Genomic DNA, 27,507 nt, shown 5'->3' on the forward strand with positions numbered 1-27,507 from the left:
AAATATCTTAATAATATTAAGACAGCAATATTATTAAGTAATATTTAAAAAAATATTTATCAAACGTTATGTCATAACGTTTAAAAACATTTAAATAACATCTAATAAATGTTTTTAAAATATCTTAATAATATTAAGACAGCAATATTATTAAGTAACATTCTACAAATATTTATAAAACATTAGGTTATAATGTTAAGAAATTTCTCTAAAATTAACGTTTCAAAAATGTTGATCAATGTCTCTTGCTTACTGGGCATGGGTACGACTATGGCTTGGCTGAAACATGGTATAATCTTCTTCCTCTTACAAAATTAATCAGAATTTTTTATTTTTTAAATTTTTCTGAGAAACGTTCCAATATTATAAAAATCGGAACATTTATCAGAAATCTTGAAAATAAATTTTTTAATTCCGTTTGAGATATCTACTTGAAGAAGTCCTAATAAATACTTTAAGAAGTTCTGAGGAATTCCAACAAGTAATTCTATATGAATACTTTAAAGTTCTGAGGAATTCTAACAAATAATTCTATGTGAATACTTTAAGAAGTCCTGAGGAATTCGAATCATGGTGCATGTAACTTCCCACTTATTCTAAAAGTTATTCTTAAAGTATTCTTCTATGAATTCCTCAGGAATTACTGTTTAGAAAGGAAGACTACTTTATAAATTCTTTAAGAAGACACTGTGTTATCTGGGACTGGACATATGCAATGTGAAACTGTGGATATTTAATGGCCCTACATTGGATATATAACGTCAACTAAAAATTTTATTTTCATAACAGACGTCCATTGGAAGTTTCGTTTCTATGTGTTTTATTGTTCACACAACGTAACTAAATTAATTTTATAAGATATCAACATAATTTATATACCTATATAATTTTAACTTAATTCATATGAGTTAAAAAAATATATAAACTTACTGTGTTATAATGGCTGCGTTCAACAGAAAAAGCAGCTTTGCAATTGTTGTAAAATTCTTCAACACGACTGGTTTATACGTTTAGATCTAACAGAAACTAAGAGCAAGAACCAATCGTGTTGAAGAATTTTACAACAGTTGTAAAGTTGCTTTTTCTGCTGAACGCAGCCAATGTCTTGATTTTATTACGGTATTGTATCCAATGAAAATTCCCGCTTTTGCCGTATTCACTCTATGTAACTATATATATTCTTCCTGAAATATCTTATCGTGCTATCTTTGTTTTGCTGTCATAAACCAGTTTGCGCTGACGCATGCAGATTTTAACTCATACAACGCATGAGACACGACATATGTTTCGATATAGTTATCAAAAAGCAGTGATACGTTAGAAAACAGTGAGTCTACATTGATTAGATTGTTGGTTTTCAAATCTCGTCCGATTAAAAATTGATGTAAATCATTGAAATTATAATTAACAGAAGGTTTCTCGTGACAATTTCATCATCAAGAGAAATATTTAAAAACTACGTGAGTATATCTATGAATTTCACGGATGATTTTAACGAGTTCATATTTTTTATGAAAAGTATCCGAAAAAACTTTTTTATATAAAAACATATATAAATATATAAAAAATATGTCCATATATGTTTATACTAGTTTCTTTTTTTTTTATAAAATTTCTCTTTGATATAAAATAAATAATAGTTACTAAAAAGACAGAAACTAATTAAAAAGATAATTTTTGCAGTGGTTTTTGTTTACAAAAAGTTAAGTTTGAAGAAATGAGAAAATATTGCTCATATTAATCATATATATTTTTGATTTATATAATATATATGCATAAAATATCTTATTCAAAAATAGTGTTTCGCATTCACAAGATTTTATTGTAAATTCTGCTTTGCAAAAATCTTGGATTGGATATTGGCCAATACTTATCAGTGCGATATTGAGGATAGTACTATGAAATTTTGTATGCCTCTGAATCTGATAACAATTAGCAGAAGAAGTGAATCTTTTTTAATGCAAAGATTTGTATTTATTTGAATGCTTCTTATTGCGATTGAATGCGAAAAATTCAAAAGATATTCAGAAGATATTTAATTGAATATCTTTTGAATATCTTCTAAATTCTTCTGAATTCTGCTTTTTGATAAAATGTTAATATTTTTAAATTAAATATTTCTTTTCACTCCGACGTTTTATGCAGGGTATGATTATATATGGATAATTTTTCTTATTTTTTTATACCTAGCTTTTTGTAAAATAATTAATGCAAAAATGATGTTTTTAAATAGTTTTTGCCTTTTCAGTATGATTATTATTTTTTTGTAAAAAAGATTTTACAAAAGCAAAGAAAATTATATTAATAATAATATAAACATATATGGACGTATTTTATATATATTTATACATATTTATCTATATTTATATATGCATATCAAAAATTTTTACCCAGGTATTCTTATATTTTTAAGAATTTTTTATAGTTTAAATTTATTATGGTTTTTAAAAAAATAACTTAAAGATTTTATAAAATTTCTTTGGTAATTAAGTATGAGAAATATTTATATATATTTCAGAATTCACGTATGTAAAGAATTCTAGAAAAGATATATTATAGCCTTTTTTCTGAAAAGAATTCTAATTCATATTTTTAAAATTTAAGAAACTTTTCTAAAAAGTTATAAAATTAAACAGAAATTTAGGCACATTTTAAAATTTATATTAAAATTTTGAAAAAATATGTGAATAATTCTAAGAAAAAACTTTATCAAGGATCTCTCTCTCTCTCACTCTCACTCTCTCTTTTTCTTTCTCAATGAATAAATTATTTCGCTAATTATTTGGAATACCGCCTCAATAACATATACTTATTATTAAGGTCATGATCTTCAGTCATTTAAGTTTTAGTCGGCAGTGCCTTAGTAGCAAAAAACATTATCACAATATTGAGAAGTAATGTAAAAAAAATATTCCCAATATTGGTCCAATATTGTAAAGTGGACGCTTCATCTTATTTAGCCAATTTGTCTAAGTAGCAATATTGGTTCAATATTTGTTCAGCATTAGGCGAATGTTGAACCAATCGATTTTTCATATTAATTGCGTTCTAATTTGGAGCCAATATTTTATAACCAATATTGGCGTTACATTAGGAAACATTGGAAAAACATTGGCCAATGCATTCCCAATATAACCAATATTTAGACAATATGCCGAAACGTCGGCGCAACGCTGTACCAGGACACGGCATGTATCCGGAAGCCCTTTCTATTGGAAGCAATATTTAGCCAATATTACTCAATATACTGCCAATATATTTTGCTACTAGGGTAATTTGTCATATTAAATTTAATAACTTTTTAATAAACAATGGCCATATTAACTGAAACTTTTGAGGATTACTCAAAGTTATCCCTTACGGAAAGAAACTACAGCCAATAAGTTGTGTAGTTATTACAGAACTCTCTGTAGTTATCACAGAGAGGATCACAGTAATCTATAGTTATTACACGCTGTTGTTACTACAGTGCATGAGATCCCTGTAATATGGAATACATGTCTGAGCGTGTAGTACAAAAATACTACAGATATTACAATACTTCAGCCTGTAATTTCGTGTAATTTCGTGTAATATTTTTATGTAGTACTTTAGTACTTGTAATATAATTTTCTGTAGTTTCTTTCCGTAAGGGATGACCTTGATAACATTCATCAAGATGAAACTCATAAAAAATATTTATTAATTTCAATAAGAATTAATATTTTCAAACATATATTATATAAGTTTAGCTCACAAATTATACAAGACCGCTGATTAATTTATAAAAAATGATTGTATCTAATCAGTAGTCTTCTGTAGGATAAGAGCGCGCCACAATATGGAACAGCACATAATATCTCAAGAGATAAACATTAATATTTATCGATAAATTATATAAATTACTTCTCTGTAAAATAAATTTAAGTCCCCAGTGAACACATTTTATAGCGGCAATATAACATGGAAGTTACATGCAATTTAACATTGTTATTCTTGTGATATGTAGGTGCTATATGACATGGAAATAACCTGTTACGTAATATTTGTTATACGCAAGTGATATAGCTGTTATACATCGTTTTGGCGTTACAGTTATTCAACAAAAATTGTATAAGTGTCTCCGAAATCATTATGAAATGCCAATGTAATCGTTTTACAATCAGATGTAATCATGAAATCATGTGGAATCATCAGAAATCATAACGAAATCATATGTAATCAGCAAAAATTATTTTAAATTTCCCTGTAATCACTGGAAATCATGTGTAATCACTATGAAATTAGTGATGAAATTATGCATAATCATTATGAAATCTAAAGAAATCCTATAATAGCAAGCGCCTCAAAGTTTAAGGGGGAGTGGGCGCTTCGCGACTGGTTGGTGTTGTGTTTTTGTTATGATTCTGCGTGTCGCGTGTCTTGTTCGAGGTCTGATCGCCGGAGGTGAGAATCTGCAACACGAAGTTGTTTGGACTCGGCTTTCCGGTCGTTTAGATTCGGTTTTCGATTTAATCTAATAGAATTCAAGACATAAAAAAGTAATACTCGGTCTACAATGTCATGTCAGCAAGAGTAATGGAGTAGGAGTAAAAAGTAAGAAATATGAAATAAAATTTGCCAATTTTGTTTACTCCCGGTTTTTAATTGATTAATTGTTACTCTTATTCCTTACTCCATTATTCCTGCTGACATTGTAGAGACCGAGCATAAGTTTACAGTTATAAGACGCTCAATCTTAAGGTGCGAATTCATGCAGCGAGAAATCGCTGGCGACTTGGTAAAAGTGGGGGAAAAGTGACGCCAGCGACAAGTATCCGTCGCTTTTCTCCCGGTACATATTCATGTGACGACAAATCGCTAGCAACTTCAATATCAGTTTAAAGTTAATAATTGCAAAGAAATAATTATTGTTTGTAATAAAAATTAAAGAGTAGTCAATGAAGGTGACAATACGTACAAACGGGGTGTATACCGCTCAGTGTGCAAATAATTTGAAAATAGCTATAACAACCCAGATAGCACAAAATATTTATAAAATATTTATAAAATATTTATATGAAGAAAAAATATTTATGATAAATATTTTGTACATATTTTTATGTCCAAATTAGTCAGGTATAAAAAAAATTATGATAAACATTTATGAAAATATTTAAAATAATATTTATACATTATCAAAGAATATAAAATATTTCAAGTTCATATACCATAAATATTTTTCAGTAACACATTTTAAAATATATTCTATATAATGTTGATAATAATTTTTGTATTATTTCTAAATGGTTTATGAAAAATAATTATATAATCTTTAAAAAATTTTTTGAAAATAAATTTATAAAATATTAATAAATATTTATGATAATGTTTTGTGCTATCTGTGGAGAGAGAGAGAGGAGGAGAGAGAGAAGAGAGAGAGAGAGGGAGGAGGGAGAGAGAGAGAGAGAGAGAGAGAGATGAGAGAGAGAGAGAGAGAGAGAGGAGAGCGAGAGAGAGAGAGCGAAGAGGAGAAGAGAGAGAGAGGCGAGAGAGGAGGAGAGAGAGAGCGAGAGAGAGAGAGAGAGAGGAGGGAGAGAGAGAGAGAGAGAAGAGAGAGAGGAGGAGCAGCAGCAGAGAGCGGACGAGAGAGAGAGAGAGAGAGATTGGAGAGAGGAGAGCAGAGGAGAGGAGAGAGAGAGGAGAGAGCAGCGAGCTGAGGAGAGAGAGACGAGAGAGAGAGAGAGAAGAGAAGAAGAGAGAGAGAGAGAGAGAGAGAGAGAGAGAGCGAGAGAGCGAGAGAGAGAGCGGAGAGCGAGAGAGAGAGAGGAGAGAGAGAGAACGAGAGAGAGAGAGAGAGAGAGAGAGAGAGAGAGAGAGAGAGAGAGAGAGAGAGAGAGAGAGAGGAGAGAGAGAGAGAGAGAGAGAGAGGAGAGAGAGAGAGAGAAGAGAGAGAGAGAGAGAGAGAGAGAGAGAGAGAGAGAGAGAGAAGAGAGAGGAGAGAGAGACAGACGAGGAGTGAGGAGGGAGAGAGAGAGAAAAGCCGTCAAGAAGCGACGGATAGCGATTGTAACTGCTGTAATGTTGGAGTTGCAAAGAACGCAAAAGAAGCGAGATTACAAAAAGAAGCAGTGTTCGCGATTATTCATATTGCTCCTTCTTCTCCTTTTCTCTGTGGATATCCGAATATTGCTCCTTGAAGCGCGATGTGGCGACTTGTCGATGCTGTTTAGACAAGACGAACTTCCGACGACTTGTCGCTACTACACAATGTCTACGTAGAGGAGGAAAGTCGCCAGCAATTTCTCGCTGCATGAATTTGCACCTTTAGGGACAATCGAGGTGCGTTCAGGGAGCTCGTTATCAACGCTATCGCGTCATTCTATCTTTGTCTCTTTTTCCATGTACATACATACATCAAGGATAGAATAATGTGGTAGCGCTAAATCGCGCTAATAGTGTGCTTCCTAAACGTATCATTAATCTGAGATCGTTATTCTTCTAAAAATATTTAAGAAGTGTAATTTATATATACCCAGATAGCACAGGACGTCCTCAGGATCATCCTGAATATGTCCCGGGATGTCCTGGGATCTTGTCAGGATATAATAGTTGTATTATTGTAAATATTTTATGTATAAATTTGACTTTTAAAGTAAGTTTAGAATGTTAAATTCTGTAATAGTATTAATATAAATTGAAATTTTACTCATGTCTTGAGGACATCCTTGGGATGTCCTGAGTATATATGTATTCTAGCTGAAAACGTTATTCTTAAAATATTGTATAAAGAGTTTCATTAGCTACAAAATGTCTGAAAATAAACTAAATATAATGACTGTATAAATACCAGACATTTTAGATAGCCCAGAATGTTCTAAGAATATGATATTCTGAAAGTCCTCAGAACATCCTAAGACAGTCCTCAGGACATTCTAAAACAATCCTCAGGACATCCCAAGACAGTCCTTAGGACGTCCTAAGAGAGTCCTCAGGACATCCTACGAAAGTCCTCAGGATATCTTAAAATAGTATTCAGGGACATCTTGAACGTATAGTAATTTTTGAAAAAGACGGGTAAATTAATATAGCAAGTGAGAAATCTTTGAATATCGTACGTATTTCTAGAATGTATTGCAAAATCAAATGTGTAAAAATGTTGACTTCAAAGTCAGATTGAATGTCTACATTTATTGAAACAATATGGCATATTAGCAATACTAAAAAATTATAAAAGATGACATTAAATAATTTTTTTATTTTATTTTATACAAACAGCGCAAAACAGTTTTTTAAATAAGTTATTCCACATGCTATTTCGCGCGCATATGTAAAAATGATTTCAAAAAACTGTAAAACTTTATATTTATTTATAAAAATATAAGTTAACTATATACACTGGAACCCCGCGTTAGCGGACTGTTCGGGGCTTTGGTCCGCTAACGCGGGGTTATCTCCTATTGCTTGGTTTCACTCCCACTCCGTGAAATGCGCGACTGCATTGCTCATTGCTATCCCCACACACGCTACTCATGTGGGCCGAGTGCATATGGAGGGGATAGTTTCCGCTAACGCGGAGTACGCTAACGCGGGGTTCCAGTGTATGTTTCATCCTTCTGACAACATCTACTGTAATGATCTATAACAAATATGTATAAACAAGAAATACTCATGGATCATCACGAAGCGTTAGGAAGCGTATGGTCTTCGAAGTCAAGCATCGTCGGCGATGGTTGATACTTGGATGGGTGACCGTTTTCTCGGGTACAGAAATTAAACATGCTTTAACAGGTACAACTGTCGCTGAAACATGTATAGTCTCTTCTTCCTCTTACAAAATTATCGTAGAGATAATTTGAACTTTTAATTTTTTGTTAGTTTTTTTTCAATTCTCAAAAACTGTTAAAAATACTTAGAAATATTTAAAAAATTTTCTAAATTAATCGGAATTTTTTATTTTTTAAATTTTTCTGAGAAACGTTTCAATTCTTATAAAAAATCGATACATTTATCAAAAATCCTAAAAAAAAAAATCTAAAAAATCTGACAAAAAGTGGTCATTGTTTGCTGTTCCTGAGGATGTCCTGAGGAAATCCTATGGTATCCTCAGAACATCCGATGGACTGTCCTCAGGATGTCCTGAGGACTAAAAAGTGGCGCTCGTTTGCTATTCCTCAGGATGTCCTGAGGACGTTCCGGGATAAAATCAGGACGTCCTCAGGATATCCACGAAGTCCGTCCTGGATGTCCTGAGGACGTCCGTGTGCTATCTGGGTAATGTCCGATAAATAATGCGGCGAATTATTAGCAGATTAAATATAATTAATATTATTAATTATATATATTCTATTTTATTACATCTATAATTATAATAAATTTACATACATAATAGTGTAAAGTATCTGGCATTGCCCGGATATTTATAATTTATATTTATTTAAAATATTATATAAAAAAAATATTTTTTATAAAAGCAAAACGATATGAGCCGTACTGCCAACAATTGGTCTTCACATGCAGGCGCGCACGCTCATTAGCTCAGATGTTTGAAAAAATAATCTATATATACTAAATAGAATGTCAGTCTGATTAAATTGATATCACTTTATTCTGCTAAATATATATTGTAACCGTGCTCGCGAGCGACGGCCAACTTCGCCTCCGTCCCTGGTCGCGGCCCTTAGCCGCCCGGGTGTCGGGGCGACCGTTTCTAGCAAGGTTTTCTACACAAATATTCGGTTGGGCGTCAGGTACGTTAAGCGTACCACTCTTCTCGTAATTTGCGGAAGACTGCTCTCAAATTAACTAAATCGCGAAAAGAATAAGCCTCGTAAGCGAGCGGGGCGTTAACGGCTCCGATAGCCAGCTACTCAGCCCTAAAATGGTAGAGGAAGAGGTTTGGCGGATGGAATCAGGAAGGTGAGAGAATTATTGACACAACGTAAATTTAACAATAAAATTAACAAATATATTTGACAGTAAGTAATACAGAATTAGACGGCTCTATTGAGCGGCAATAGTGACTTACGCGCGTTGCAAGCTGACGACCGCTTGAAATCAAGTGTTGCGAAAACGAAATAATTAACGGACGGATTATTTTGCGTACGCGGGAATTCTCCGACTTGTCTACGCTTTATCCTGCGTCGCTAGTGGATGCCGAACTCCCGATAGGATAACGGCTTCGCCAAGGGCTTCGAACGGGACAAACAGTAACTGCGAGCCCGCGCTACACGCGACGGACTCGTGCTCTTCCACACGTTACAAGATCTCGCGAGTAATATGCGCGATAATTATTCTGAGCTCGTCAACGAGGCGGTACAAGACAAGGATATGAAATTAGACGAAAGCGCAATTGACAGAGATTCGCGGTGCCGATGCGACAGATTAAATCCAATTTTACTAACAATACATTACAAACATCATATATCACAAACATCAATACGTCACACACACAAAAATACACTTTTGCGTCCGCTCCCGAGCAGGAGGACGCAGGACCCGCGTAATGTTAACGCGTAGGGGCCAATGAGGCCCTTGTGACGGACAGCAGCCTGCGGCTGTCACGTCACAATATATGTATTTTTTTAAATATATCTAATTTATTATGCTAATGCTTTCGGTTACACAATATTTTTAGTTTTCCTCTCCGAAGCGAAAATGTATAAATGTTTTGATGTGTCTAATCATATCTTTTTTTATTTAAAAAATAAGATTTAAATATGCTAAAAAAAGTTTATTTGCATGTAATCCAGATGAAATCATTTGTAATCCGATGCAATTATTTGTAATCGTATGAAATCAAATTAAATTATGTAATCCGTGGGACAATATTTTAGCTAGTGGTTACCCCCTCGTTTTCGTTTTAATATGTTTATATTTTAAATCAAGCACCAAAATTATTTCGGAAGTGCTACAAAACTAAAATAAAGCGAAAAATTGTAGCAGGCAAATTAACGCCTTTTTCAATCGGCTTCCCAGTTAACGTGTTTTCCTATCGATTTCCGAGTTAACGCCTTTTTCAATCGGCTTCCAAGTTAACTCCCTTTTCGAACGGCTTCTAAGTTAACGCCCTTTTATTCGAAAGCGACGATATATAGGGTGTTACAAAAGCATCGGATTTGCTTAGCACCATGCGATAGAGAAATCTAAGAAGAAATGTTTAATACTATTTTTCGATGCGGTAAATAGTTTCGCCTTAATTCATCATTGTAATAAGTCAATAAGCGCGAAGGTACAAGACAAAGTCAGTGACGAAGAATGCGTGAAGTTGACTCCTTGTTATTAAAAATTAAAAAATGCTAATAATTATCGATAAAATTCTTTAGAAGGCTACCAAATTTTCAATAGAACTGTCGGTTACCGAGAAATATTTCCATTTTGACGGGACTTAGAAAATATTCAAATTTGTATCTTCAACTAAAGAAATTTTTTATTCCGCAGCTTACAGTTTCGAGTGCTAATAATCACCGATAGAGTTCTTCAGGCGGCTACCAGAACTGCCGATTACCGAAAAAAAATTTTACCTCTAGATAGACAAATCTTTGTAAGACCTACAGCGGTAAAATTTTTTTCGGTCATCGGCAGTTCTGGTAGCCGCCTAAAGAATTCTATCGGCGATTATTAGCACTCGAAGCTGTAAGCTGCGGAATAAAAAATTTCTTTAGTTAAAGATACAAATTCGAAAATTTTCTAAGTCCCGTCAAAATGAAAATATTTCTCGGTAACCGACAGTTCTATTGAAAATTTGGTAGCCTTCTAAAGAATTTTATCAATAATTATTAGCATTAGAAGCATTTTTTAATTTTTAATAACAAGGAGTCAACTTCACGCATTCTCCGTCACTGACTTTCTCTTGTACCTCCGCGCTTAATGTCTTATTACAATGATAAATTAAAGTGAAACTATTTACCGCATCAAAAAATAGTATTAGACATTTCTTCTTAGATTTTCATTCTCTATCGCATGGTGCTAAGCAAATCCGATGCTTTTGTAACACCCTATATATATATATATGTATATATATATACAGGGTGTCTGGTATTTTTTTATGGGATGTTTATGAGCAGGTAGAGCGCATAAAACTGAACAGAAAAGTGCCTTACCGTTTTTCCATTTTTGCAATAGTTAACAAGTTAGTAACTTGTAAAATTTTCTGTATTAGTCCGGCCTACCGGCAAATGCAAGCGCGCCGAGCACCCGGCCACGGCGGCCGCCCCTCCCCAGCGCTTGAATCTTGAGATTGCTAGGCGCGCGGGGGAAATTGTTACAACAAGCGACAATGGCTACGCACAAGCGACGCGTAACGCTAAATTCTCCCTTCGAGTTATGATAGTTCCTTATCTTTTTTAATGAAAATAAAATTTTTTAACAACAAAAAGTATGTGTGTACGTATACATACATGTGTACAAAAATATCAGTTGTAATGCTTAAAGAAGTGATTACTAAATTTATTTTTTTAATAAATAACGATTATTTTTAATAAAAAATATTTTTTTGATGATAGTCTTAAACGTCGTAAACTGTCATTATAAATTTTAAAAGAAGCTGTTATCATATGTTCGAAACAAAATTTATGCTTCTTCAAAAAACATTAGAAAATTTTATCGATTAAAATGGAAATGACAACCAAATAAAATGTTTGTTTCAACTTTATATTCTTAATTAAAAATTAAATAACTAGGATTTTTAATAAAATGAATCTTTGTGATAGACTTATTGTTCAAGACTGCGTGAATCTCTCAACATTAGGAGATTCACGCAAAACGATGCTCGGAAGGCGACGGGAATTCGACAGCACACATCGTGAGCCTGGCGAATATTTATTGTTTATCCGCTTAATCCCATTGTTTTCTCCACGCTAAGAACAGGCTTACGCTGTGTGCACTACACGGTCACCCGTTGCCGAGCTGCGCACAGCGCGTTGACTCTTGTAGCGCCGCTTTCGGGATGCGCTCGAGAGCCAATCGCGAGTGAATGCGCGAAAGCGCGCATGGCAAAGGCGCTCTCGAGCGCGAAAAGGAGCTCCTCCTTTTGGCCCTTCGGTCGTCGCGATGTTTTTGGAGAGTTCATCACTCTTTTGAGAGAACTCCACCGATCTAGTAAAAGTCAACGGCAGTATCTTTTCCGGAGTCAAGTCCGAAAAGCGTCTCGCGAACCTTATCCGCTCCGCGCGCGAGTAATAACCTTTGCGATTAACGTGCCTACAATTAAGAATTCTGCATTAAATGTAAATAGAATCAGTTTTTGTGTGACTTTAAAATACATTGAATGAAACTAATTATAATTGATATCTATTGACTCAACCGCTTTCCTCCTCCTTGGCGCTGTCGCGAACATTGCTGGTCCTTCGAGCCGGATTCCGAGTGAACGCGTTCGTGAGAGTGCCTCCGCCGTGTCGTCTGTGTTCAGCATCTAAAAAAAGAGGACAAAATAAATCATGAGCAAGGAACTGCTTGCCCTGTTGACCACCCAAAGCGACCTCCACGGTCGCATGGCCAGAACGATTTCCAATCTGAAGAAGATGGGCGCGGACAACATCACGCTCCACGCGGTTGAGACCCGAATGTCGCTCCTCGACAAACTGTGGGAAAAATTCGAGAGTCACCATGATCTGATTCGAGCGGCCTACGGGGACAAATTTGATGAGAGTGAGTATAACACTACCCAATTCTTCGACTTCGCGGAGAACACGTACGTGTCGCAACGCAGCATACTCAACGACTATGCGAAGAGATTCCAAGGTCCTCCAGCCCAGGCATCCACACCAAACGAGTTGCGCGTTGACCCTTCCACTAAAACGTCTTTGCCGCGCTTAAAAATTCGGTCGTTCTCGGGCACGTATGAAGATTGGCCATCGTTCCGCGACCTTTTTTTGTCAATGGTGGGCGACAACCCGTTGCTGTCCGACGTCGAAAAACTTCATCACCTCAAATGTAGCGTGGAAGGGGCCGCTGAGAGATTAATACGTTCGCTTCCTCTAACTAGAGACAATTAAGCGCGCGCGTGGACCCTGCTATCGACGCACTATGAGAACAAGAGAGAGCTGGCACGCTAAAACTTCGCGTCGTTCACCTCAGTTGCAAAAATGAAAGCAGGTACTGCCGATAAACTTATCCTCATTTACAATGCCGCCACCAGTGCGGTGAACGCTCAGGAGAGACGGTCGACCCATCGGCTCCCATGGATTCGACGTGTTCAACTACCTCGTCACAGAGTTGTTGGATTCCACGACTCGACTCGAGTGGGAGACGCGCTCCGAGGAGTCCGTCGATCCGCCTGATTTCGAAAGCCTGATGAGCTTCATTTCCAAGCGAATCCTCTCCCTTAATGCCGCTCGACCGAAATCTGCACGGGCTCCCGCGGACTCCACAAAGGCAGCAAAGTCACATTTCGCGAAGCGAACCTCCGACGGATCGCAGTGCGTCCTCTGCAAGGGCCGCCACAACGTAATGATGTGCATACAATTCAAATCCAAGTCGGCCAATAAGCGCAAGGCAGTCGCCGAGACGCACCGGTTGTGTTTTAATTGCCTTGGCTCGCACTCCGCTGCTAAATGCCCATCGTCCAAGACATGTTTAACATGCAGGGCCCGACACCATTCCATGCTGCATGCGTACGTGCCGTCACAGGCGACCGAGGTAGCCACAATGTCCGCGACGCGTGGGGACGGTGATCGTAGGGCGATTCTCCTCGCGACCGCTCGAGTCGACGTCACCGATCACCGTGGCGACCCACACACCGTGCGCGCTCTGATTGATCAAAGATCCGAGGTCTCCCTAATCTCCGAGTCCTTGGTGCAACAATTGCACCTGCCAAGATCGCGCTCGTCCGTGTGCATTTTTGGAATCGGTAGTTCAAGGTCCGGAGCCTGTCGCGGAAGGGTCAAACTCACCCTGACATCCAAGGTCAGCGGCGAGAAGATTAACGTCGTCGCATTTATTCTGCCGCGCCTCTCCATCTATCAAGGCTCAGCAGTACAACGCAAGGTCGATTGGCCGCATCTCCGCGGACTCCAGCTAGCGGATCCGGACTTCCTGGCCAACGACGCAATCAAGCTGCTTCTCGGAGCGGAAGTGTGCTCAATTATACTCCGGGAGGGCCTTCGCAGGAGGGATGCAGCGTCTCCCATCGCGCAATGCACCCTACTCGGATGGATTCTCTCCGGAAACTGCGAAGGAAGTCGGTTGGCGTCCAATCGCTCATCCCTTCAGTGCACGGTTGATCGCGACCTGTTCGAGCTCGTTCAATGGTTCTGGGCCCAGGAGAGGGAATCGGCTCCTCGCGAAATCTTCACCCCCGACGAGCAACTGTGCGAGAGCGTGTTCGTGCAGTCTCACAAGCGCACTTCCGTCGGGCGATACATAGTGCGATTGCCGTTCTCTTCCCTTCCTACTTCTCTTGGTGAGACCCGTAGGCCTGCTGAGCGACTGCTGGCCTCCATGGAACGTCGATGCGACGCTGACGCCCAGTTCGGGAGCCTGTACCGGACCTTCCTGAAAGAATACGAGAAGCTACAGCACATGGAACCGACAACCGAACACGCTGACGTAACCAAGCAGAACTTATGCTACTTACCTCACCATGGCGTGCTTCGGGACACAAGCGCCTCCACCAAGCTCCGAGTCGTCTTCAATGGGTTCCAACGCACTAAGTCTGGTGAGTCTCTCAACTCGCACTTGCTTGTCGGGGCCAACCTGCTTCCGCCCCTCGCTGACGTACTGTTGCGTTGGCGATGGCATCGCTACGTCATGGCAATGGACGAGAAGATGTATCGCCAGATCCTTGTGGCACCCGAGAACAGAGATTTTCAGCGCATTCTATGGAGGCACTCACCAAGTGATTCGATCCGCGAGTACCGCCTTAACACCGTTACCTACGGCCTTGCGTGCGTTCCGTTTCTTGCTATCCGCACTCTCCGCCAGCTCGCCGACGACGAGGAAACGCGATTTCCACGCGGCGCCGCCGTGCTGCGCCGCGATTGCTATGTCGACGACATAGTGACCGGAGCCCACTCCAAGCAAGACGGAGTAGCGGTGCAGAAAGAGCTGCGCCAGCTGTGCACAGTGGGCGGGTTTCCCTTGCGGAAGTGGAGCAGCAACTGCCCGGACATATTAGTCGGAATTCCTTCAAATCACTGCCTCTTAGCCGATTCAGTCTCCTGGAAGCACGAGGGTCATGCAACTCTGGGGCTGCATTGGTATCCAGCCGAGGACGCGTTCTCGTTCTCAATCAAGCAGCATTCCATCTCCAACTACACCAAGAGAAGTGTGCTCGCTGAGACCGCCCGATTGTTCGATCCTCTTGGGTGGCTAGCTCCCGTCGTCATTCGGGCCAAGATTCTGATCCAGTCTACCTGGTTACAGAACCTTGAACGGGATGCTCCTCTTCACCCGGGAGATGTTCAGCAATGGCAGCAATTCTTCCAAGAGTTGCCGCAGCTCGCCTCCATCCGAGTCGGTCGCTGGGCGGTGACGAAAACTCAGGATTCGAACTGCATGGCTTCGTCGATGCGTCGGAGCGAGGCTATGCAGCCGTCGCTTACCTCCGTATAGCTCAGACTGACGGAGTTCGCCTGCATTTGCTGGCGGCCAAAACGAAGGTCGCCCCGATAAGACCTATCTCCTTGCCTCGACTGGAGCTCTGTGCGGCCTCATTACTGTCTGATTTAATTATCCACGTTCGCAACACGTTGAGTTTGTTTACAGCTCTTGTTATCTTGTGGTCTGACTCCAAGGTCACACTTGATTGGATACAAGGCCACGCTTCTCGGTGGAAAACTTACGTGGCCAACCGAGTTTCACGCATCCAGGAGCTCCTTCCAGAAGCCTCCTGGCGCCACGTTCCAGGCAGAGACAACCCAGCTGACTGCGCATCCCGAGGAATCTCGCCTGGTGAACTCTTCAAGCACCCACTCTGGTGGACCGGCCCTTGCTGGCTCAGCAAGGACAGAGCGGAGTGGCCATCATCCTCTTGGGAGCCCTCTACCGCCGAGATCATCGAGTGCCAAACCTCGTCGCACGTCGCCCGTATCGAGGAAGTCGCCGAACTCGACGCCTTGACCAGTGTCTCCGCGTTTCACAGGCTTCTTCGCGTCACCGCGTGGTGTCTTCGCTGGCGGCGACCTTGGGACGCAGGCGGTGCCGGATCGTTCCGGATCCAGGCTCGAACCGGACGAGCTCAACCGAGCGCTTCACAGGTGGCTCCGACTTGTCCAAGAACTGCACTATCCCGCTGAAGTCGCAGCCGCCAAAATCAATCAAGCACTCCCTAGTCGAAGTCGGTTAACGGCTTTGAACCCGTTTCTGGATGGCAACGGAATTCTCCGAGTTCGAGGTCGACTCCGGCACGCACTGCTTTCCCACGACGAACGACACCCCATGATCGTCCCGCCGCGATCGCACTTCGCTCGCCTCCTTGTGGAGTCACAGCATCGCCGCAATCTCCATGGCGGAGTGCAACTGACGCTCGCTAGCCTTCGCGACAGATTCTCCCTCAGGGACGCGCTGTGGTCAAGCGAGTGTTGCATCGATGCGTCGTGTGCGCTCGGTGGCGAGCCACCCCTCTGCAGCCACCCATGGGCAATCTTCCGCGAGACAGAGTCAATCCAGCGCGACCTTTCTTGCACACTGGAGTGGACTACGCCGGGCCCATTTCCATTCGAACCAGCAAAGGACGAGGCCAGCGAGCTCACAAAGCCTTTATCGCCATCTTTGTTTGTCTAAGCTCCAAAGCCGTGCACATTGAGGTGGTGTCAGATTACACAGCCGACGTCTTCCTGGCAGCACTTCAAAGATTTACCTCACGGCGGGACTTGTGCACCGACCTTTACTCCGACTGTGGCACTAATTTTATTGGCGCAGACAAGCAGCTCAGGGACTTCTTTCGCGCCTCGTCCTCAGCCAGCATCAACATTGCCAACGCCACTTCTAATGACAACATTCGATGGCACTTCAACCCACTGTCTGCGCCGCACTTCGGTGGCCTCTGGGAAGCTGCGGTGAAATCAACCAAGCACCACATGCGGCGTGTCATCGGCGACTCGACACTCACCTACGAGAAAATGAGCACATTTCTTACGCAAGTGGAGGCGTGCTTAAACTCCAGGCAACTACAACCACTCTCCGATGACCCCGACGACGTATCCGCACTCACTCCAGGTCACTTACTGATCGGCGGTCCGCTCATCTCCATCCCGGAACCTTCACTTACCAGGACAGTCGAATCTTCCCTGTCTCGCTGGCAGCACCTGCAAAAGATGCGTGATCACTTTTGGCAGCGGTGGTCACGCGAATATCTACACGCCCTTGCAATTTGTCCTAAGTGGCACAAGTCCGATCATACCCTGCAATTAGGATCACTGTGCCTCATCCGATCAGAGACAACTTCACCAAGCCGATGGCCTTTAGCCCGCGTCACAAGCCTCCACCCCGGTGAGGACGGCGTCACGCGAGTAGCGACCGTCAAGACAGCATCGTCAGAGCTCCTACGGCCTCTCGTCAAGTTGGTTTTGCTGCCGGTGGACAACGTCGACGCTTGGACAACCTAAACCTGTTAACCATGAAATGGCATCCTCGTAGCTTACCGTGTACGCGCCTTCGCGTTTCCGCTCTCTCCATATCACTCCTCTTTTCGTGCACCTGAACCACCACGTGTCACCAACGTCTTTCATTCATCATAACACAGACTCGTCTCAAGTACAACACTGCGCATCCGCGATCTAGCCCATCAATCAATCGCAGATCGATAATCGACCCGCGCCACCAGCGAGACGCCTGCCGCTCCATCTTACTTCGTCGCAGCGCGACGAGGCGGGCGGGAATGTTCAAGACTCTGCGTGAATCTCTCAACATTAGGAGACTCACGCAAAACGATGCTCGGAAGACGACGGGAATTCGACAGCACACATCGTGAGCCTGGCGAATATTTATTGTTTATCCGCTTAATCCCGTTGTTTTCTCCACGCTAAGAACACGCTGTGTGCACTACACGATCACCCGTTGCCGAGCTGCGCATAGTGCGTTGACTCTTGTAGCGCCGCTTTCGGGATGCGCTCGAGAGCCAATCGCGGGTGAAGGCGCGAAAGCGCGCATGGCAAAGGCGCTCTCGAGCGAAAAGGAGCTCCTCCTTTTGCCCCTTCGGTCGTCGCGATGTTTTTGGAGAGTTCATCACTCTTTTGAGAGAACTCCGCCGATCTAGTAAAAGTCAACGGCAGTATCTTTTCCGGAGTCAAGTCCGAAAAGCGTCTCGCGAACCTTACCCGCTCCGCGCGCGAGTGATAACCTTCGTGATTAACGTGCCTACAATTAAGAACTCTGCATTAAATGTAAATAAAATCAGTTTTTGTGTGACTTTAAAATACATTGAATGAAACTAATTATAATTGATATCTATTGATATCTCATCCGCTCAACCGCTTTCCTCCTCCTTGGCGCTGTCGCAAACACTTATAATACACGGAAAAAACTTTATGATAAAGATTACTATGGTAAGTAGTAAACGCGGGCCAAGAAGGAATTATGAAAATTGTTATTATGTTTTTCATCAAATTACGACAATATTTACACTACTTATATGATATAATTCTCTGAAATTTCTTCTTACAGTTCGTGGTTACTATCATAAATAATAAATCATACATAATGTTACTATAAAATTTTCTCCGTGTAAATTTACAAATATATGAATTTATTAAACGTTTGAAAACTTATAAACAATATTTATTTAATTTAAGAAAATTTTAGTATGTAATGTGTGTGTGTGTGGGAAGGGGGGTGTACATACATACGCAAGCTAAAGAATAATCACTTTGTGACAGGAAAATGATTATGCCTTAGGTCCGCAATTTTATATCACTATTACTATTTACGCTGATTACTATACACGTACACATAGAAAAATATGATTCTAGTTTAAAAAAAATCAATTATTCATTTTTAATTTTATTTTTTTTAATAATTATTTTATCTTTAATGATTGAAAAGAGTATTCTGTTGATAATAAACACCACACTTTACATAAAACAAATAATGTTTAACATTTTCGCGTATGTACACACACACACGCGCGCGCGCGCGCAAATTACATACCAAAAGTTTCTTGAATTAAGAAATAATCATTTTCCTGTCACAAAATGATTATTCTTTAGCTCGTGTATGTATGTACCCCCCCCCCCCCCTCCCACACACACACACACACATTACATACTAAAATTTTCTTAAATTAAATAAATATTGTTTATAAATTTTTAAACATTTAATAAATTCATATATTTGTAAATTTACACGGAGAAAATTTTATAGTAAAATTATGTATGATTTATTATTTATGATAGTAACCACGAACTGTAAAAAGACATTTCAGAGAATTATATCATATAAGTAGTGTAAATATTGTCGTAATTTGATGAAAAACATAATAAAAATTTTCATAATTTCTCCTTGGCCCGCGTTTACTACTTACCATAATAATTTTTATCATAAATTTTTTTCCGTGTATTGTAAGTCTATCACAAGGATTCATTTTATTAAAAATATAAATATCCTAGTTATTTAATTTTTAATTAAAAATATAAAGTTGAAACAAACATTTTATTTGGTTGTCATTTCTATTTTAATCGAAATAAAATTTTCTAATGTTTTTTGAAGAAGCATAAATTTTGTTTTAAACATATGATAACAGCTTCTTTTAAAATTTGTAATGACAGTTTACGACGTTTAAGACTATTATCAAAAAAAAATTTTTTATTAAAAATAATCGTTATTTATTAAAAAAATAAATTTAGTAATCACTTCTCTAAACATTACAACTAACATTTTTTGTACACATGTATGTATACGTACACACATACTTTTTGTCGTTAAAAAATTTTATTTTCATTAAAAAAGGTAAGGAACTATCATAACTCGAAGGGAGAATTTAGCGTTACGCGTCGCTTGTGCGTAGCCATTGTCGCTTGTTGTAACAATTCCTCCCGCGCGCCTAGCAATCTCATGGTTCAAGCGCTGGGGAGGGGCGACCGCCGCGGCCGAGCGCTCGGCGCGCTTGCATTTGCCGGTAGGCCGGGCTAAAACAAAAAATTTTACAAGTCACTAACTTGTTAACTATTGCGAATGGAAAAACGGTAAGGTACTTTTTTGTTCAGTTTCATGCGCTCTACCTGCTCATAAACATCCCATAAAAAAATACCAGACACCCTGTATATACAGAGTGTCCCAACGCACGTGGACCATTACACTGGAACCCCGTGTTAGCGTACTCCGCGTTAGCGGAAACTATCCCCTCCATATGCACTCGGCCCACATGAGTAGCGTGTGTGGGGATAGCAATGCAGTCACGTAGTATGTAAGCAGTTACGACATATTCTTAAAGATTTGTGCAAGATTTTAATCTGTAATTAATTCATTTAAGACTAAGAAATGGCTAATATTTTTTTAAATTTAAGAATTTATTATTTTGTCTACATGGTCATTAAAAATTGTCTCCAAAAATTGTTTCAAAATATTATTATTGTAATATAAATAAAAATATATTTTTATATAAATTTTTATTTGAAAAATTCACGCACATGTAAATAAAATAGCCAACACTAATTTAAAATAAATTGTTTAAATGTAATCACATAAAAAAAGAAACACCGATTGTAATCAAAGCTGGATTTCTAATTTGATAATATTTTATTTATAAATTATATGTTGGAAAATAATAATAAATTAAAAGTGTAGGGAATATAAGATATTCGGGAATGTAATTTATTACAGAGGTACGAGATGTGAGTTTTTCGGAGGGCTATAATAATAATAATAATAATAATAGTGACGGGGGCGGTCCTCCTGCGAAGCCCACTTTGGCACTTAGACCGAGTCCATTGTGCCTCCCCGTTATCAGCTGCCCTAGCGGGGCCCCGCTTCCTTCCAAAAGCGGAGCAGATCCGCCACAGGCAGCTGCCTCACCTGGTCCTGTTCTAGAAAACCTGAGCCCAGCAGATGTGTTCTTGGTCCGACCAGTGCTGGGCAATTCCCAAGAATGTGGAGGCTAGTTTCCTCCTCTTCACCGCACAACCTACAGCTGGGCGTATCGCTACGACCCAATTTGTGCAGGTGATAGTTGAGATCCCCATGGCCCGTAAGCAGTTGTGTCGCGAGCCTGGCGTCCCTCCTACCTAGAGATCTTATGCTCTTGGCCAGGTCCTCGCTAGGACATTCCCCCAGCATGGCCCTAGCCTATCTGCATTTGTTCTCTGTTTCTTCCTTCCAGTATTCAAAATACTGGTCCCGGAGCCAGCCCCTGATTCTCCCCCTGCCTAGGCAGAAAGAGATCCCAACAGCCGGCTCCGGTCCCAACAGCCTTGTTTCGGCCGCCTCCTTAGCGAGCAGGTCCGCCATTTCGTTGCCCTTGATCCCTGCGTGCCCAGGGACCCATACCAGGCCGACATCATTCTTCTGCGCCAACTCATCCAGTACGCACTTGCAGTCCCAGACCAGTCGCGAGTTAATTCTTGGACCCTCAAGCGCCTTAAGCGCCGCCTGACTGTCCGAGCAAATCCGGATGCGCCTTCCCACCCTATCAGATTCTAATCTGATGCTAAGGTTCTGGGCACATCTCATGATGGCTAACACCTCCGCCTGGAAAACCGTAGCGTGCTCGCCAAGCGGAACGACGATTCTTGCCCGGTCGCGCTAACAGTAAAGACCAGCTCCAGAGCCCGCACTCGTTCTGGAGCCATCCGTGAACCAGACGTCCCCGTCCCGAGAAACCGGTCCCTTAGAGCCGTTCCACTCTCAGCGCCCGGGGAAGCTTATCCTGTACCCTCTTTCGAAGGTACGAATCACAGGCCTATTCTGTCCCATTGCAAAAATGGTGCCCGATAGGATTCCTTCGGGAAATCTCGTGTGGAGGGCTCCTGCCTTCCACCTTGATTCACACCTTAGGCGATAGGCCGCCGCCGCCGCGGCCGCCACTATCACCCGATCGAGGGGCTCGACGCCAAGCAGCATCCCCATCGCCACCACCGGCGTGGTCCGCATGGTCCCCAGAGCCCCTCTTAAAACTAAAGCTCTGACGTGCTCCAACGCTAACTTAGCGGTCTTTCTTAAAACCCTTGGCCACCATACGACAGACGCGTAAAGCAGCCTAGGTTTGAGTATCGCCGTGTATATCCAGTGGACCATTTTCGGTTTGAGACCCCAGGTCTGCCCGAATGTCCTTCTGCATATCCAGAAGTAGGAGCACACACTCCTACAACGGTTCTCGAGATGTTCCTTCCATGTCAGCTTCCTATCTAGGATCACTCCCAGATATTTAGTCGATACAGTTGGAACTAATCTCGTTCCCCCAAGGACCGGCCCCTCCACCCCGCCTACCTTGTACCTGCGAGTGAAGATTACGAGCCCGGTCTTCAGTGAATTCATCGCCAGACCAGTCTCGCCACACCACTCCTCAATCACCTCTAAGGCTCTCTGCGTGAGCTCCAGAAGCGTCTCCAAAAAGGGTCCTCGCATCAGGATAGCCAGATCATCCGCATATCCTAATGTAAAGAAGCTCCTTTCGTTCAGCGTCCTGAGCAGTCTATCCGCCACCAGACACCACAATAGTGGAGAAAGAACTCCCCCTTGCGGGCAGCCTCTCTTCACCCATCCACTGACCTTCACTGTTCCCAATGAGGCCGTTACCTGTCGCCCGAGCATGCCTCTGATCCAATCCACGATCCTTTCCGGCACACCCCTGCGAGTAGCTTCCTCACACACCACCTCGTGTGGTGTGTTGTTGAAGGCTCCTTCTATGTCTAGAAAGGTGCCAACCACGAAGCCCTTCCTCTCCAATTGCTCCTCGATAAACGATACAGCGGAGTGAAGCGCCGATTCTGTGGAGTATCCCGTGCGATACGCGTGCTGATTCACGTGCAGCGGGTGCTGCAGTAGAACCACGTTGCGTATGTAGACATCCACCAGCCTTTCCAGCGTCTTAAGAAGAAAAGACGTTAGGTTGATTAGACGAAAATCCTTGGCGGAGCTGTAGCCCGTTCTTCCCGCTTTGGGAATGAACACAACTCTCGCCTGCCTCCAAGCCCTGGGTGTATAGCCCAGTGCCAAACAAGCCCTTAGCGTCCGCGTGAGCGGCCCGGTGATCTGCTCCAGCCCTTCCTGGAGAAGGGCCGGAAATACCCGGTCCGGCCCAGCCGACTTGAAGGGCTTGAAACCTCCTACGGCCCATTTGACCTTGTCAGGCCCAACAATTTTTGCCGCAAGAGACCAGTCCTCTCCTCGTACCCTACGGAGATTTAAGTTTCCCTGGTGGACGTCTTCCTCTGGGCCTCCGCGGAAGCCCGGAAAGTTCGACTCTAGCAGGTGATTTAGGCATCGCTCTCCAGACGCCATCGTCCCATCGTCAAGCCGAATGGCCTCCAGAGCCGCGTCCCGATCCCTGGCTAAGACTCTGCCGAGCCTAGCGGCTTCAGGTATCCCCTCCACCGACTCGCAGAATCTCCTCCAGCTCTCCTTTTTAGCCCTTACCACAGAGTCTCTATAGGCCTTCTGAGCACTTCGGTGAAGGTCCCAGTCAGCCTGGCGGCCCGTGTTCCTGGCCCTGTTCCAGGCACGACGTGCAGCACTCCTAAGCTGCTGTAGCTTGGGGTTCCACCAGGCAACTTCCTTAGTATTCCTCACTGTCCTTTCTAGGCAGTTGTTCTCAAAGCTGCCGACGAGAGCCCTTTGCAGATGCTCGACGCACAGCTCGATCTCTTGAGGGGTCCCATGTCTTTTGGGAAACTCCCTAAGACCGACAGCCAGGTCCTCTCGAAACGAGTTCCAGTCCGTCTTCCTCGGGTCCCTCACTGTTCTTACCTTCGCTTGCACTTTAGCCAACCTGAAGGTGATCTGTCTGTGATCCAACAATGAGGGCTCGTCAGAGACCCTCCAGCCGGTCACCTCCCGCGCTATCTGTCTTGAACAGAAGTTAGGTCCAGAACCTCCCTTCTCACTGCCGTGACAAAGGTAGGCTCCCTGCCTCTGTTGAGAATCTCTAGGTCTGTGGACACCAGAAATTCCAACAGCTTTTCGCCTCTCCTGTTGGTGTCCGTGCTCCCCCACACCGTGTGGTGCGCGTTCGCATCGCACCCCAATATAAGGGGAAGTTGCTCCTTTTGGCAGAACTCCACCAGTCGTACAACCCGGTCTGATGGCAGCGGATCGTCCTCTTCGTGTGAGAAGTAGCCCGACGCCACTACCATCCTTGTTTTGATCCCGGTCCCGCTGGCGTCTCCTCTATCACAACTGCTACCAAGTCCCTGGAACAGAAATCTGGCTCTCCAGCCCTTTAACGGCCACACAGGCCCTAGGCCGGTCCTCGTGCGGTGACCTAAACAGCCTACCGCACCCCGCCAGACCCCTAATACAGCCTCGGACCAGCCAAGGTTCTTGTATTAGTGATATGGCTGTGTGCACCCCAGCTTGGCGCCTGGCAAAAACAGTCGAGGCTCCTTTGCTGTGGTGCAAGTTGATTTGGGTGAAGCCTACCCCGGTCAGGCCCACTACGAAGACGAGACCTTTGGATCGGGCCCCTTCCTACCCTTTCCCGCCCCCTCCTGAAATGGACCGGTCACTTTAAAAGTGACCCGGTCCATCCCAAGATGGGGCCTAAAGTCCAGCGCCTTAAGCCTATTGACGCTGAACTGGGGGATGCCGAGAATGAGGTTTCTACCCTCGCAGGTAGTCCCCACATTCTCAGCATAGACGCGCCAGTTTGAGATGACGATCCCCGGATTCTGCCGCTCCAGCAGCCCCAGGACCGCAGCCGCGCCCACGGGAGGTCCCGGGACCCACACCGCAGCCCTGTACTGCTTTTGCAGCACCTTCAGTCCCGCCACCCCAAGCTTGGCGCCCTCCCACGGCACGATGCCCCCGATCCGGCTTTCGAGCCATTTCAGGGACTCCGCGCACCTCACCACCGCAGCCCCCCCCCCTCAGAGTGGTGTTGTCAAATCTGGGCAGGGTAACCTCTCGGATCCCCTGGATCTCCTTGAAGACCGCACCCCTCAGCTGCGACAGCTGCTCAGCAGTCATCGCAGCATCCGGGTACCCCTCCTCGACAATCACCCTCGTCAGAGGGTCCGCGGCGTCGACGTAAGCATGGGTCCCCTGGACTCTCTGCTTTTTTTTCGCCCCTTCTGCCGATTGCGGGGTCCCATCGGGGTCCTTCCGGCGTTTATTGCCGGAGTTCCCCGGAGGCCCCCCAATCGGCGTCTGGGGGATAGTCGAGGACGAGGAAGAAGAGATCCCCGGAACGGCTGGCGAGGGCCCAGTCCCAGTCCCAGCCTGAGCCTGGTCCCGAACTCCCCCCCCTCCGCTCCCGAGCCCTCCTCTTCGCGGCTCCGGAGAGTTTCTTTTTGCAAAGATCCTCTTCCTTCGCCGGTTCGTCCGTTGCGGTTTCGGTGCCTCCCGTGCCCCCAAGGGCCCGCTCGGCACTCGAAACCACCCCTTCCTCCACGGTCTCGGTGCTTCCCGTGCCCATAGAGGTCCGTTCGGCTCCCGATCCCGCTTCTTCCACCCTTCCGGAGTCCTCGGGCGAAGCCTCCATCGGGGTGTCTTCAGTGAGTTCATTGTTTTTGTTTTTGAAATTAGACGTCTCTATTTTGTTCCCACGAGCAGCTAGGGAAATATGTGGTCCACCCACGCAGAGCCCCGCATGTGTGGGTAAGGCTAAATACTCTGAGGTTTCGCCTGGTTCCCCAGAGGCATCGTTCAAGACACTGCTCCCCCAGTGCCACGCAGCCCTCGCCACAATGGCTTCCAGCTTGGCTTGGGTCGTTCGGACGGCTATAGATACGATTGACTTGATCTGAGACGTTCTGCTTGCAATTTTATGATCGAATACATTTAGTCTTAAGCGTAAACATTAACTGGTTAAATGGCAATACCGTTACGTCCCTGAATTTCACGGAGTGGGAGTGAAACCAAGGGGAGATAACCCCGCGTTAGCGAACCAGAGCTCCGAACAGTCCGCTAACGCGGGGTTCCACTGTACTCGTAAAAAGGTAAAAGGGATCGAGATGAACATAAAAGTCCAATATTGTCTTGGATTAGGTCTTGGGTTAAGTTTCGGGTTAGGTCCACCAATAATCAAGATATTAATTTTTCAAATTATGCGAATGAGAACGCGCCGAGAAAAAAGCTCGATCCGCTTGAGCCATAACACGGAAAAAAATCTATTATGAATGTTTAATAAGCTTTTATTATTTACTTTTCACAATTACGATAGAAATTAATTAGATTATTTGAGAATTCTATATTAATAGTTAATATCTTGATTATTTGCAGACCTAACCCAAGACAATATTGGACTTTTATGTTCATCTCAATCCCTTTTACCTTTTAACGAAAAATGGTCCACGTGCGTTGGGACACCCTGTATATATATATATATATATATACTATATATATAATAGCATTTAAAGTATTTATACTATTTAGATAATAATATAGTGCTTTTGACAAATAACAAAGAGATACATATTTTTATGTTCTTTTTAATAAAATCAAAAAATGTGTTATAAAAATTTTATGCTTTGTAAAAAAAAATAAAAAGACACTTATATTTGTTATACCTTTCTATAGTGTTACGTCTTTTTATAAAAATTTTAATATAAACTAAATTATATAAATTTATAATAAATTTGTATGTGGTATTCTTTTTGAACTAATTTCGAACCAATTATGTGAATTCATAACGAATTTAAATATTGAATTCTTTTTTAACTCATTTTGACTAAATTATGTGAATTCATAACAAATTTAAATATGGTACTCTTCTTGAACTCATTTCGAACAGATTATGTAAATTCTTAAAGAATAAAAAAAGGTGAATTCTTTTTGAACTTAAAAGGATCATCTGTGCTATCTGGGTAGAGATGACGAAGTCATATTAAGTTAAAGTTGCAGAAAGATATTGTTACTATTTTGTATTCAACAAAATATATTACAAAAATGCTATTTTCAGCATATGAAATTGATTCATTCACTTAATTTATAAGTCAGTTGTATTGAATTTCGTACTTAATGGTTATTTAGATTGTTGATTATAAAAATAACATAAAAATTGTCAAATTCAAAATGGCGGCTACAAAATATCGAATAAAATGATTTCAAAAATGTAATTCTGGGAAATTTTTAATCAAAAACTATGCATTTTAGTAAAAACCCGAAAGAAACCTTTTTTTATTACAAATTTTGTGAAGAATATAACTATTTTTTTATCCCCAAATTTTGAATTGTTATGTCGACGTCCGCCATATTAGATCCGTCATTTTGAATTTTTAAATTTTAATCTCGGATTCGGTTTTAGTATGATCTAAAACATACAGATGCGACAAGATCTATCCAACATAATTGCTAGAAAAAATGTGCCCCTTAAGGGGATGCTGGACTGCCTCTCAAACTTGATCGAGGTCGATAATGTAGAGTCATTCGTGCACATCATTTATGAGATTTCGTATATATTTCTTTTATAGATTTAGAAATTTTTTTCCAAAATTAAAATACATTTATTTATATTAATCT

The 27,507-nt window shown here is 42.2% G+C and overlaps 3 protein-coding genes across 3 annotated transcripts in view; all 3 read left to right on the forward strand.

Annotated features, from left to right (window-relative positions):
• Positions 1-1,229: 1,229 nt before the first annotated feature.
• Positions 1,230-27,507, forward strand: part of LOC105833190 (glyoxylate reductase/hydroxypyruvate reductase) — a 69,275-nt gene continuing 42,997 nt past the window's right edge. Inside the window, exon 1 of the mRNA XM_036285421.1 lies at positions 1,230-1,460. The gene's annotated coding sequence lies outside the window, so the exon portion shown is untranslated. The remainder of the gene's footprint in view (positions 1,461-27,507) is intronic.
• On the forward strand, positions 13,044-16,017 carry LOC118645383. The gene is made up of 3 exons (XM_036286260.1): positions 13,044-13,053; positions 13,172-15,504; positions 15,664-16,017. The coding sequence occupies exons 1-3, from the start codon at positions 13,044-13,046 to the stop codon at positions 16,015-16,017; spliced, it is 2,697 nt and encodes an 898-aa protein (XP_036142153.1).
• LOC118645072 lies at positions 16,515-18,403 on the forward strand. The gene has a single exon (XM_036285420.1). It carries the CDS (start codon positions 16,533-16,535, stop codon positions 17,502-17,504), a length of 972 nt encoding a protein of 323 aa, XP_036141313.1. The 5' UTR covers positions 16,515-16,532; the 3' UTR covers positions 17,505-18,403.

The sequence above is a fragment of the Monomorium pharaonis genome, chromosome 4, assembly GCF_013373865.1.
Source record: "Monomorium pharaonis isolate MP-MQ-018 chromosome 4, ASM1337386v2, whole genome shotgun sequence".
In the NCBI taxonomy this organism is placed as follows: Eukaryota; Metazoa; Arthropoda; class Insecta; order Hymenoptera; family Formicidae; genus Monomorium; species Monomorium pharaonis.

Coding starts and splice junctions, on each gene's coding strand:
- LOC118645383 (XM_036286260.1), top strand. Junction 15,505..15,663: donor TGCAGCCGTCGCTTACCTCC/GTATAGCTCAGA, acceptor GTTTGTTTACAG/CTCTTGTTATCTTGTGGTCT.
- LOC118645072 (XM_036285420.1), top strand. CDS start 16,533: ATGGGCAATCTTCCGCGAGACAGAGTCAATCCAGCGCGACCTTTCTTG.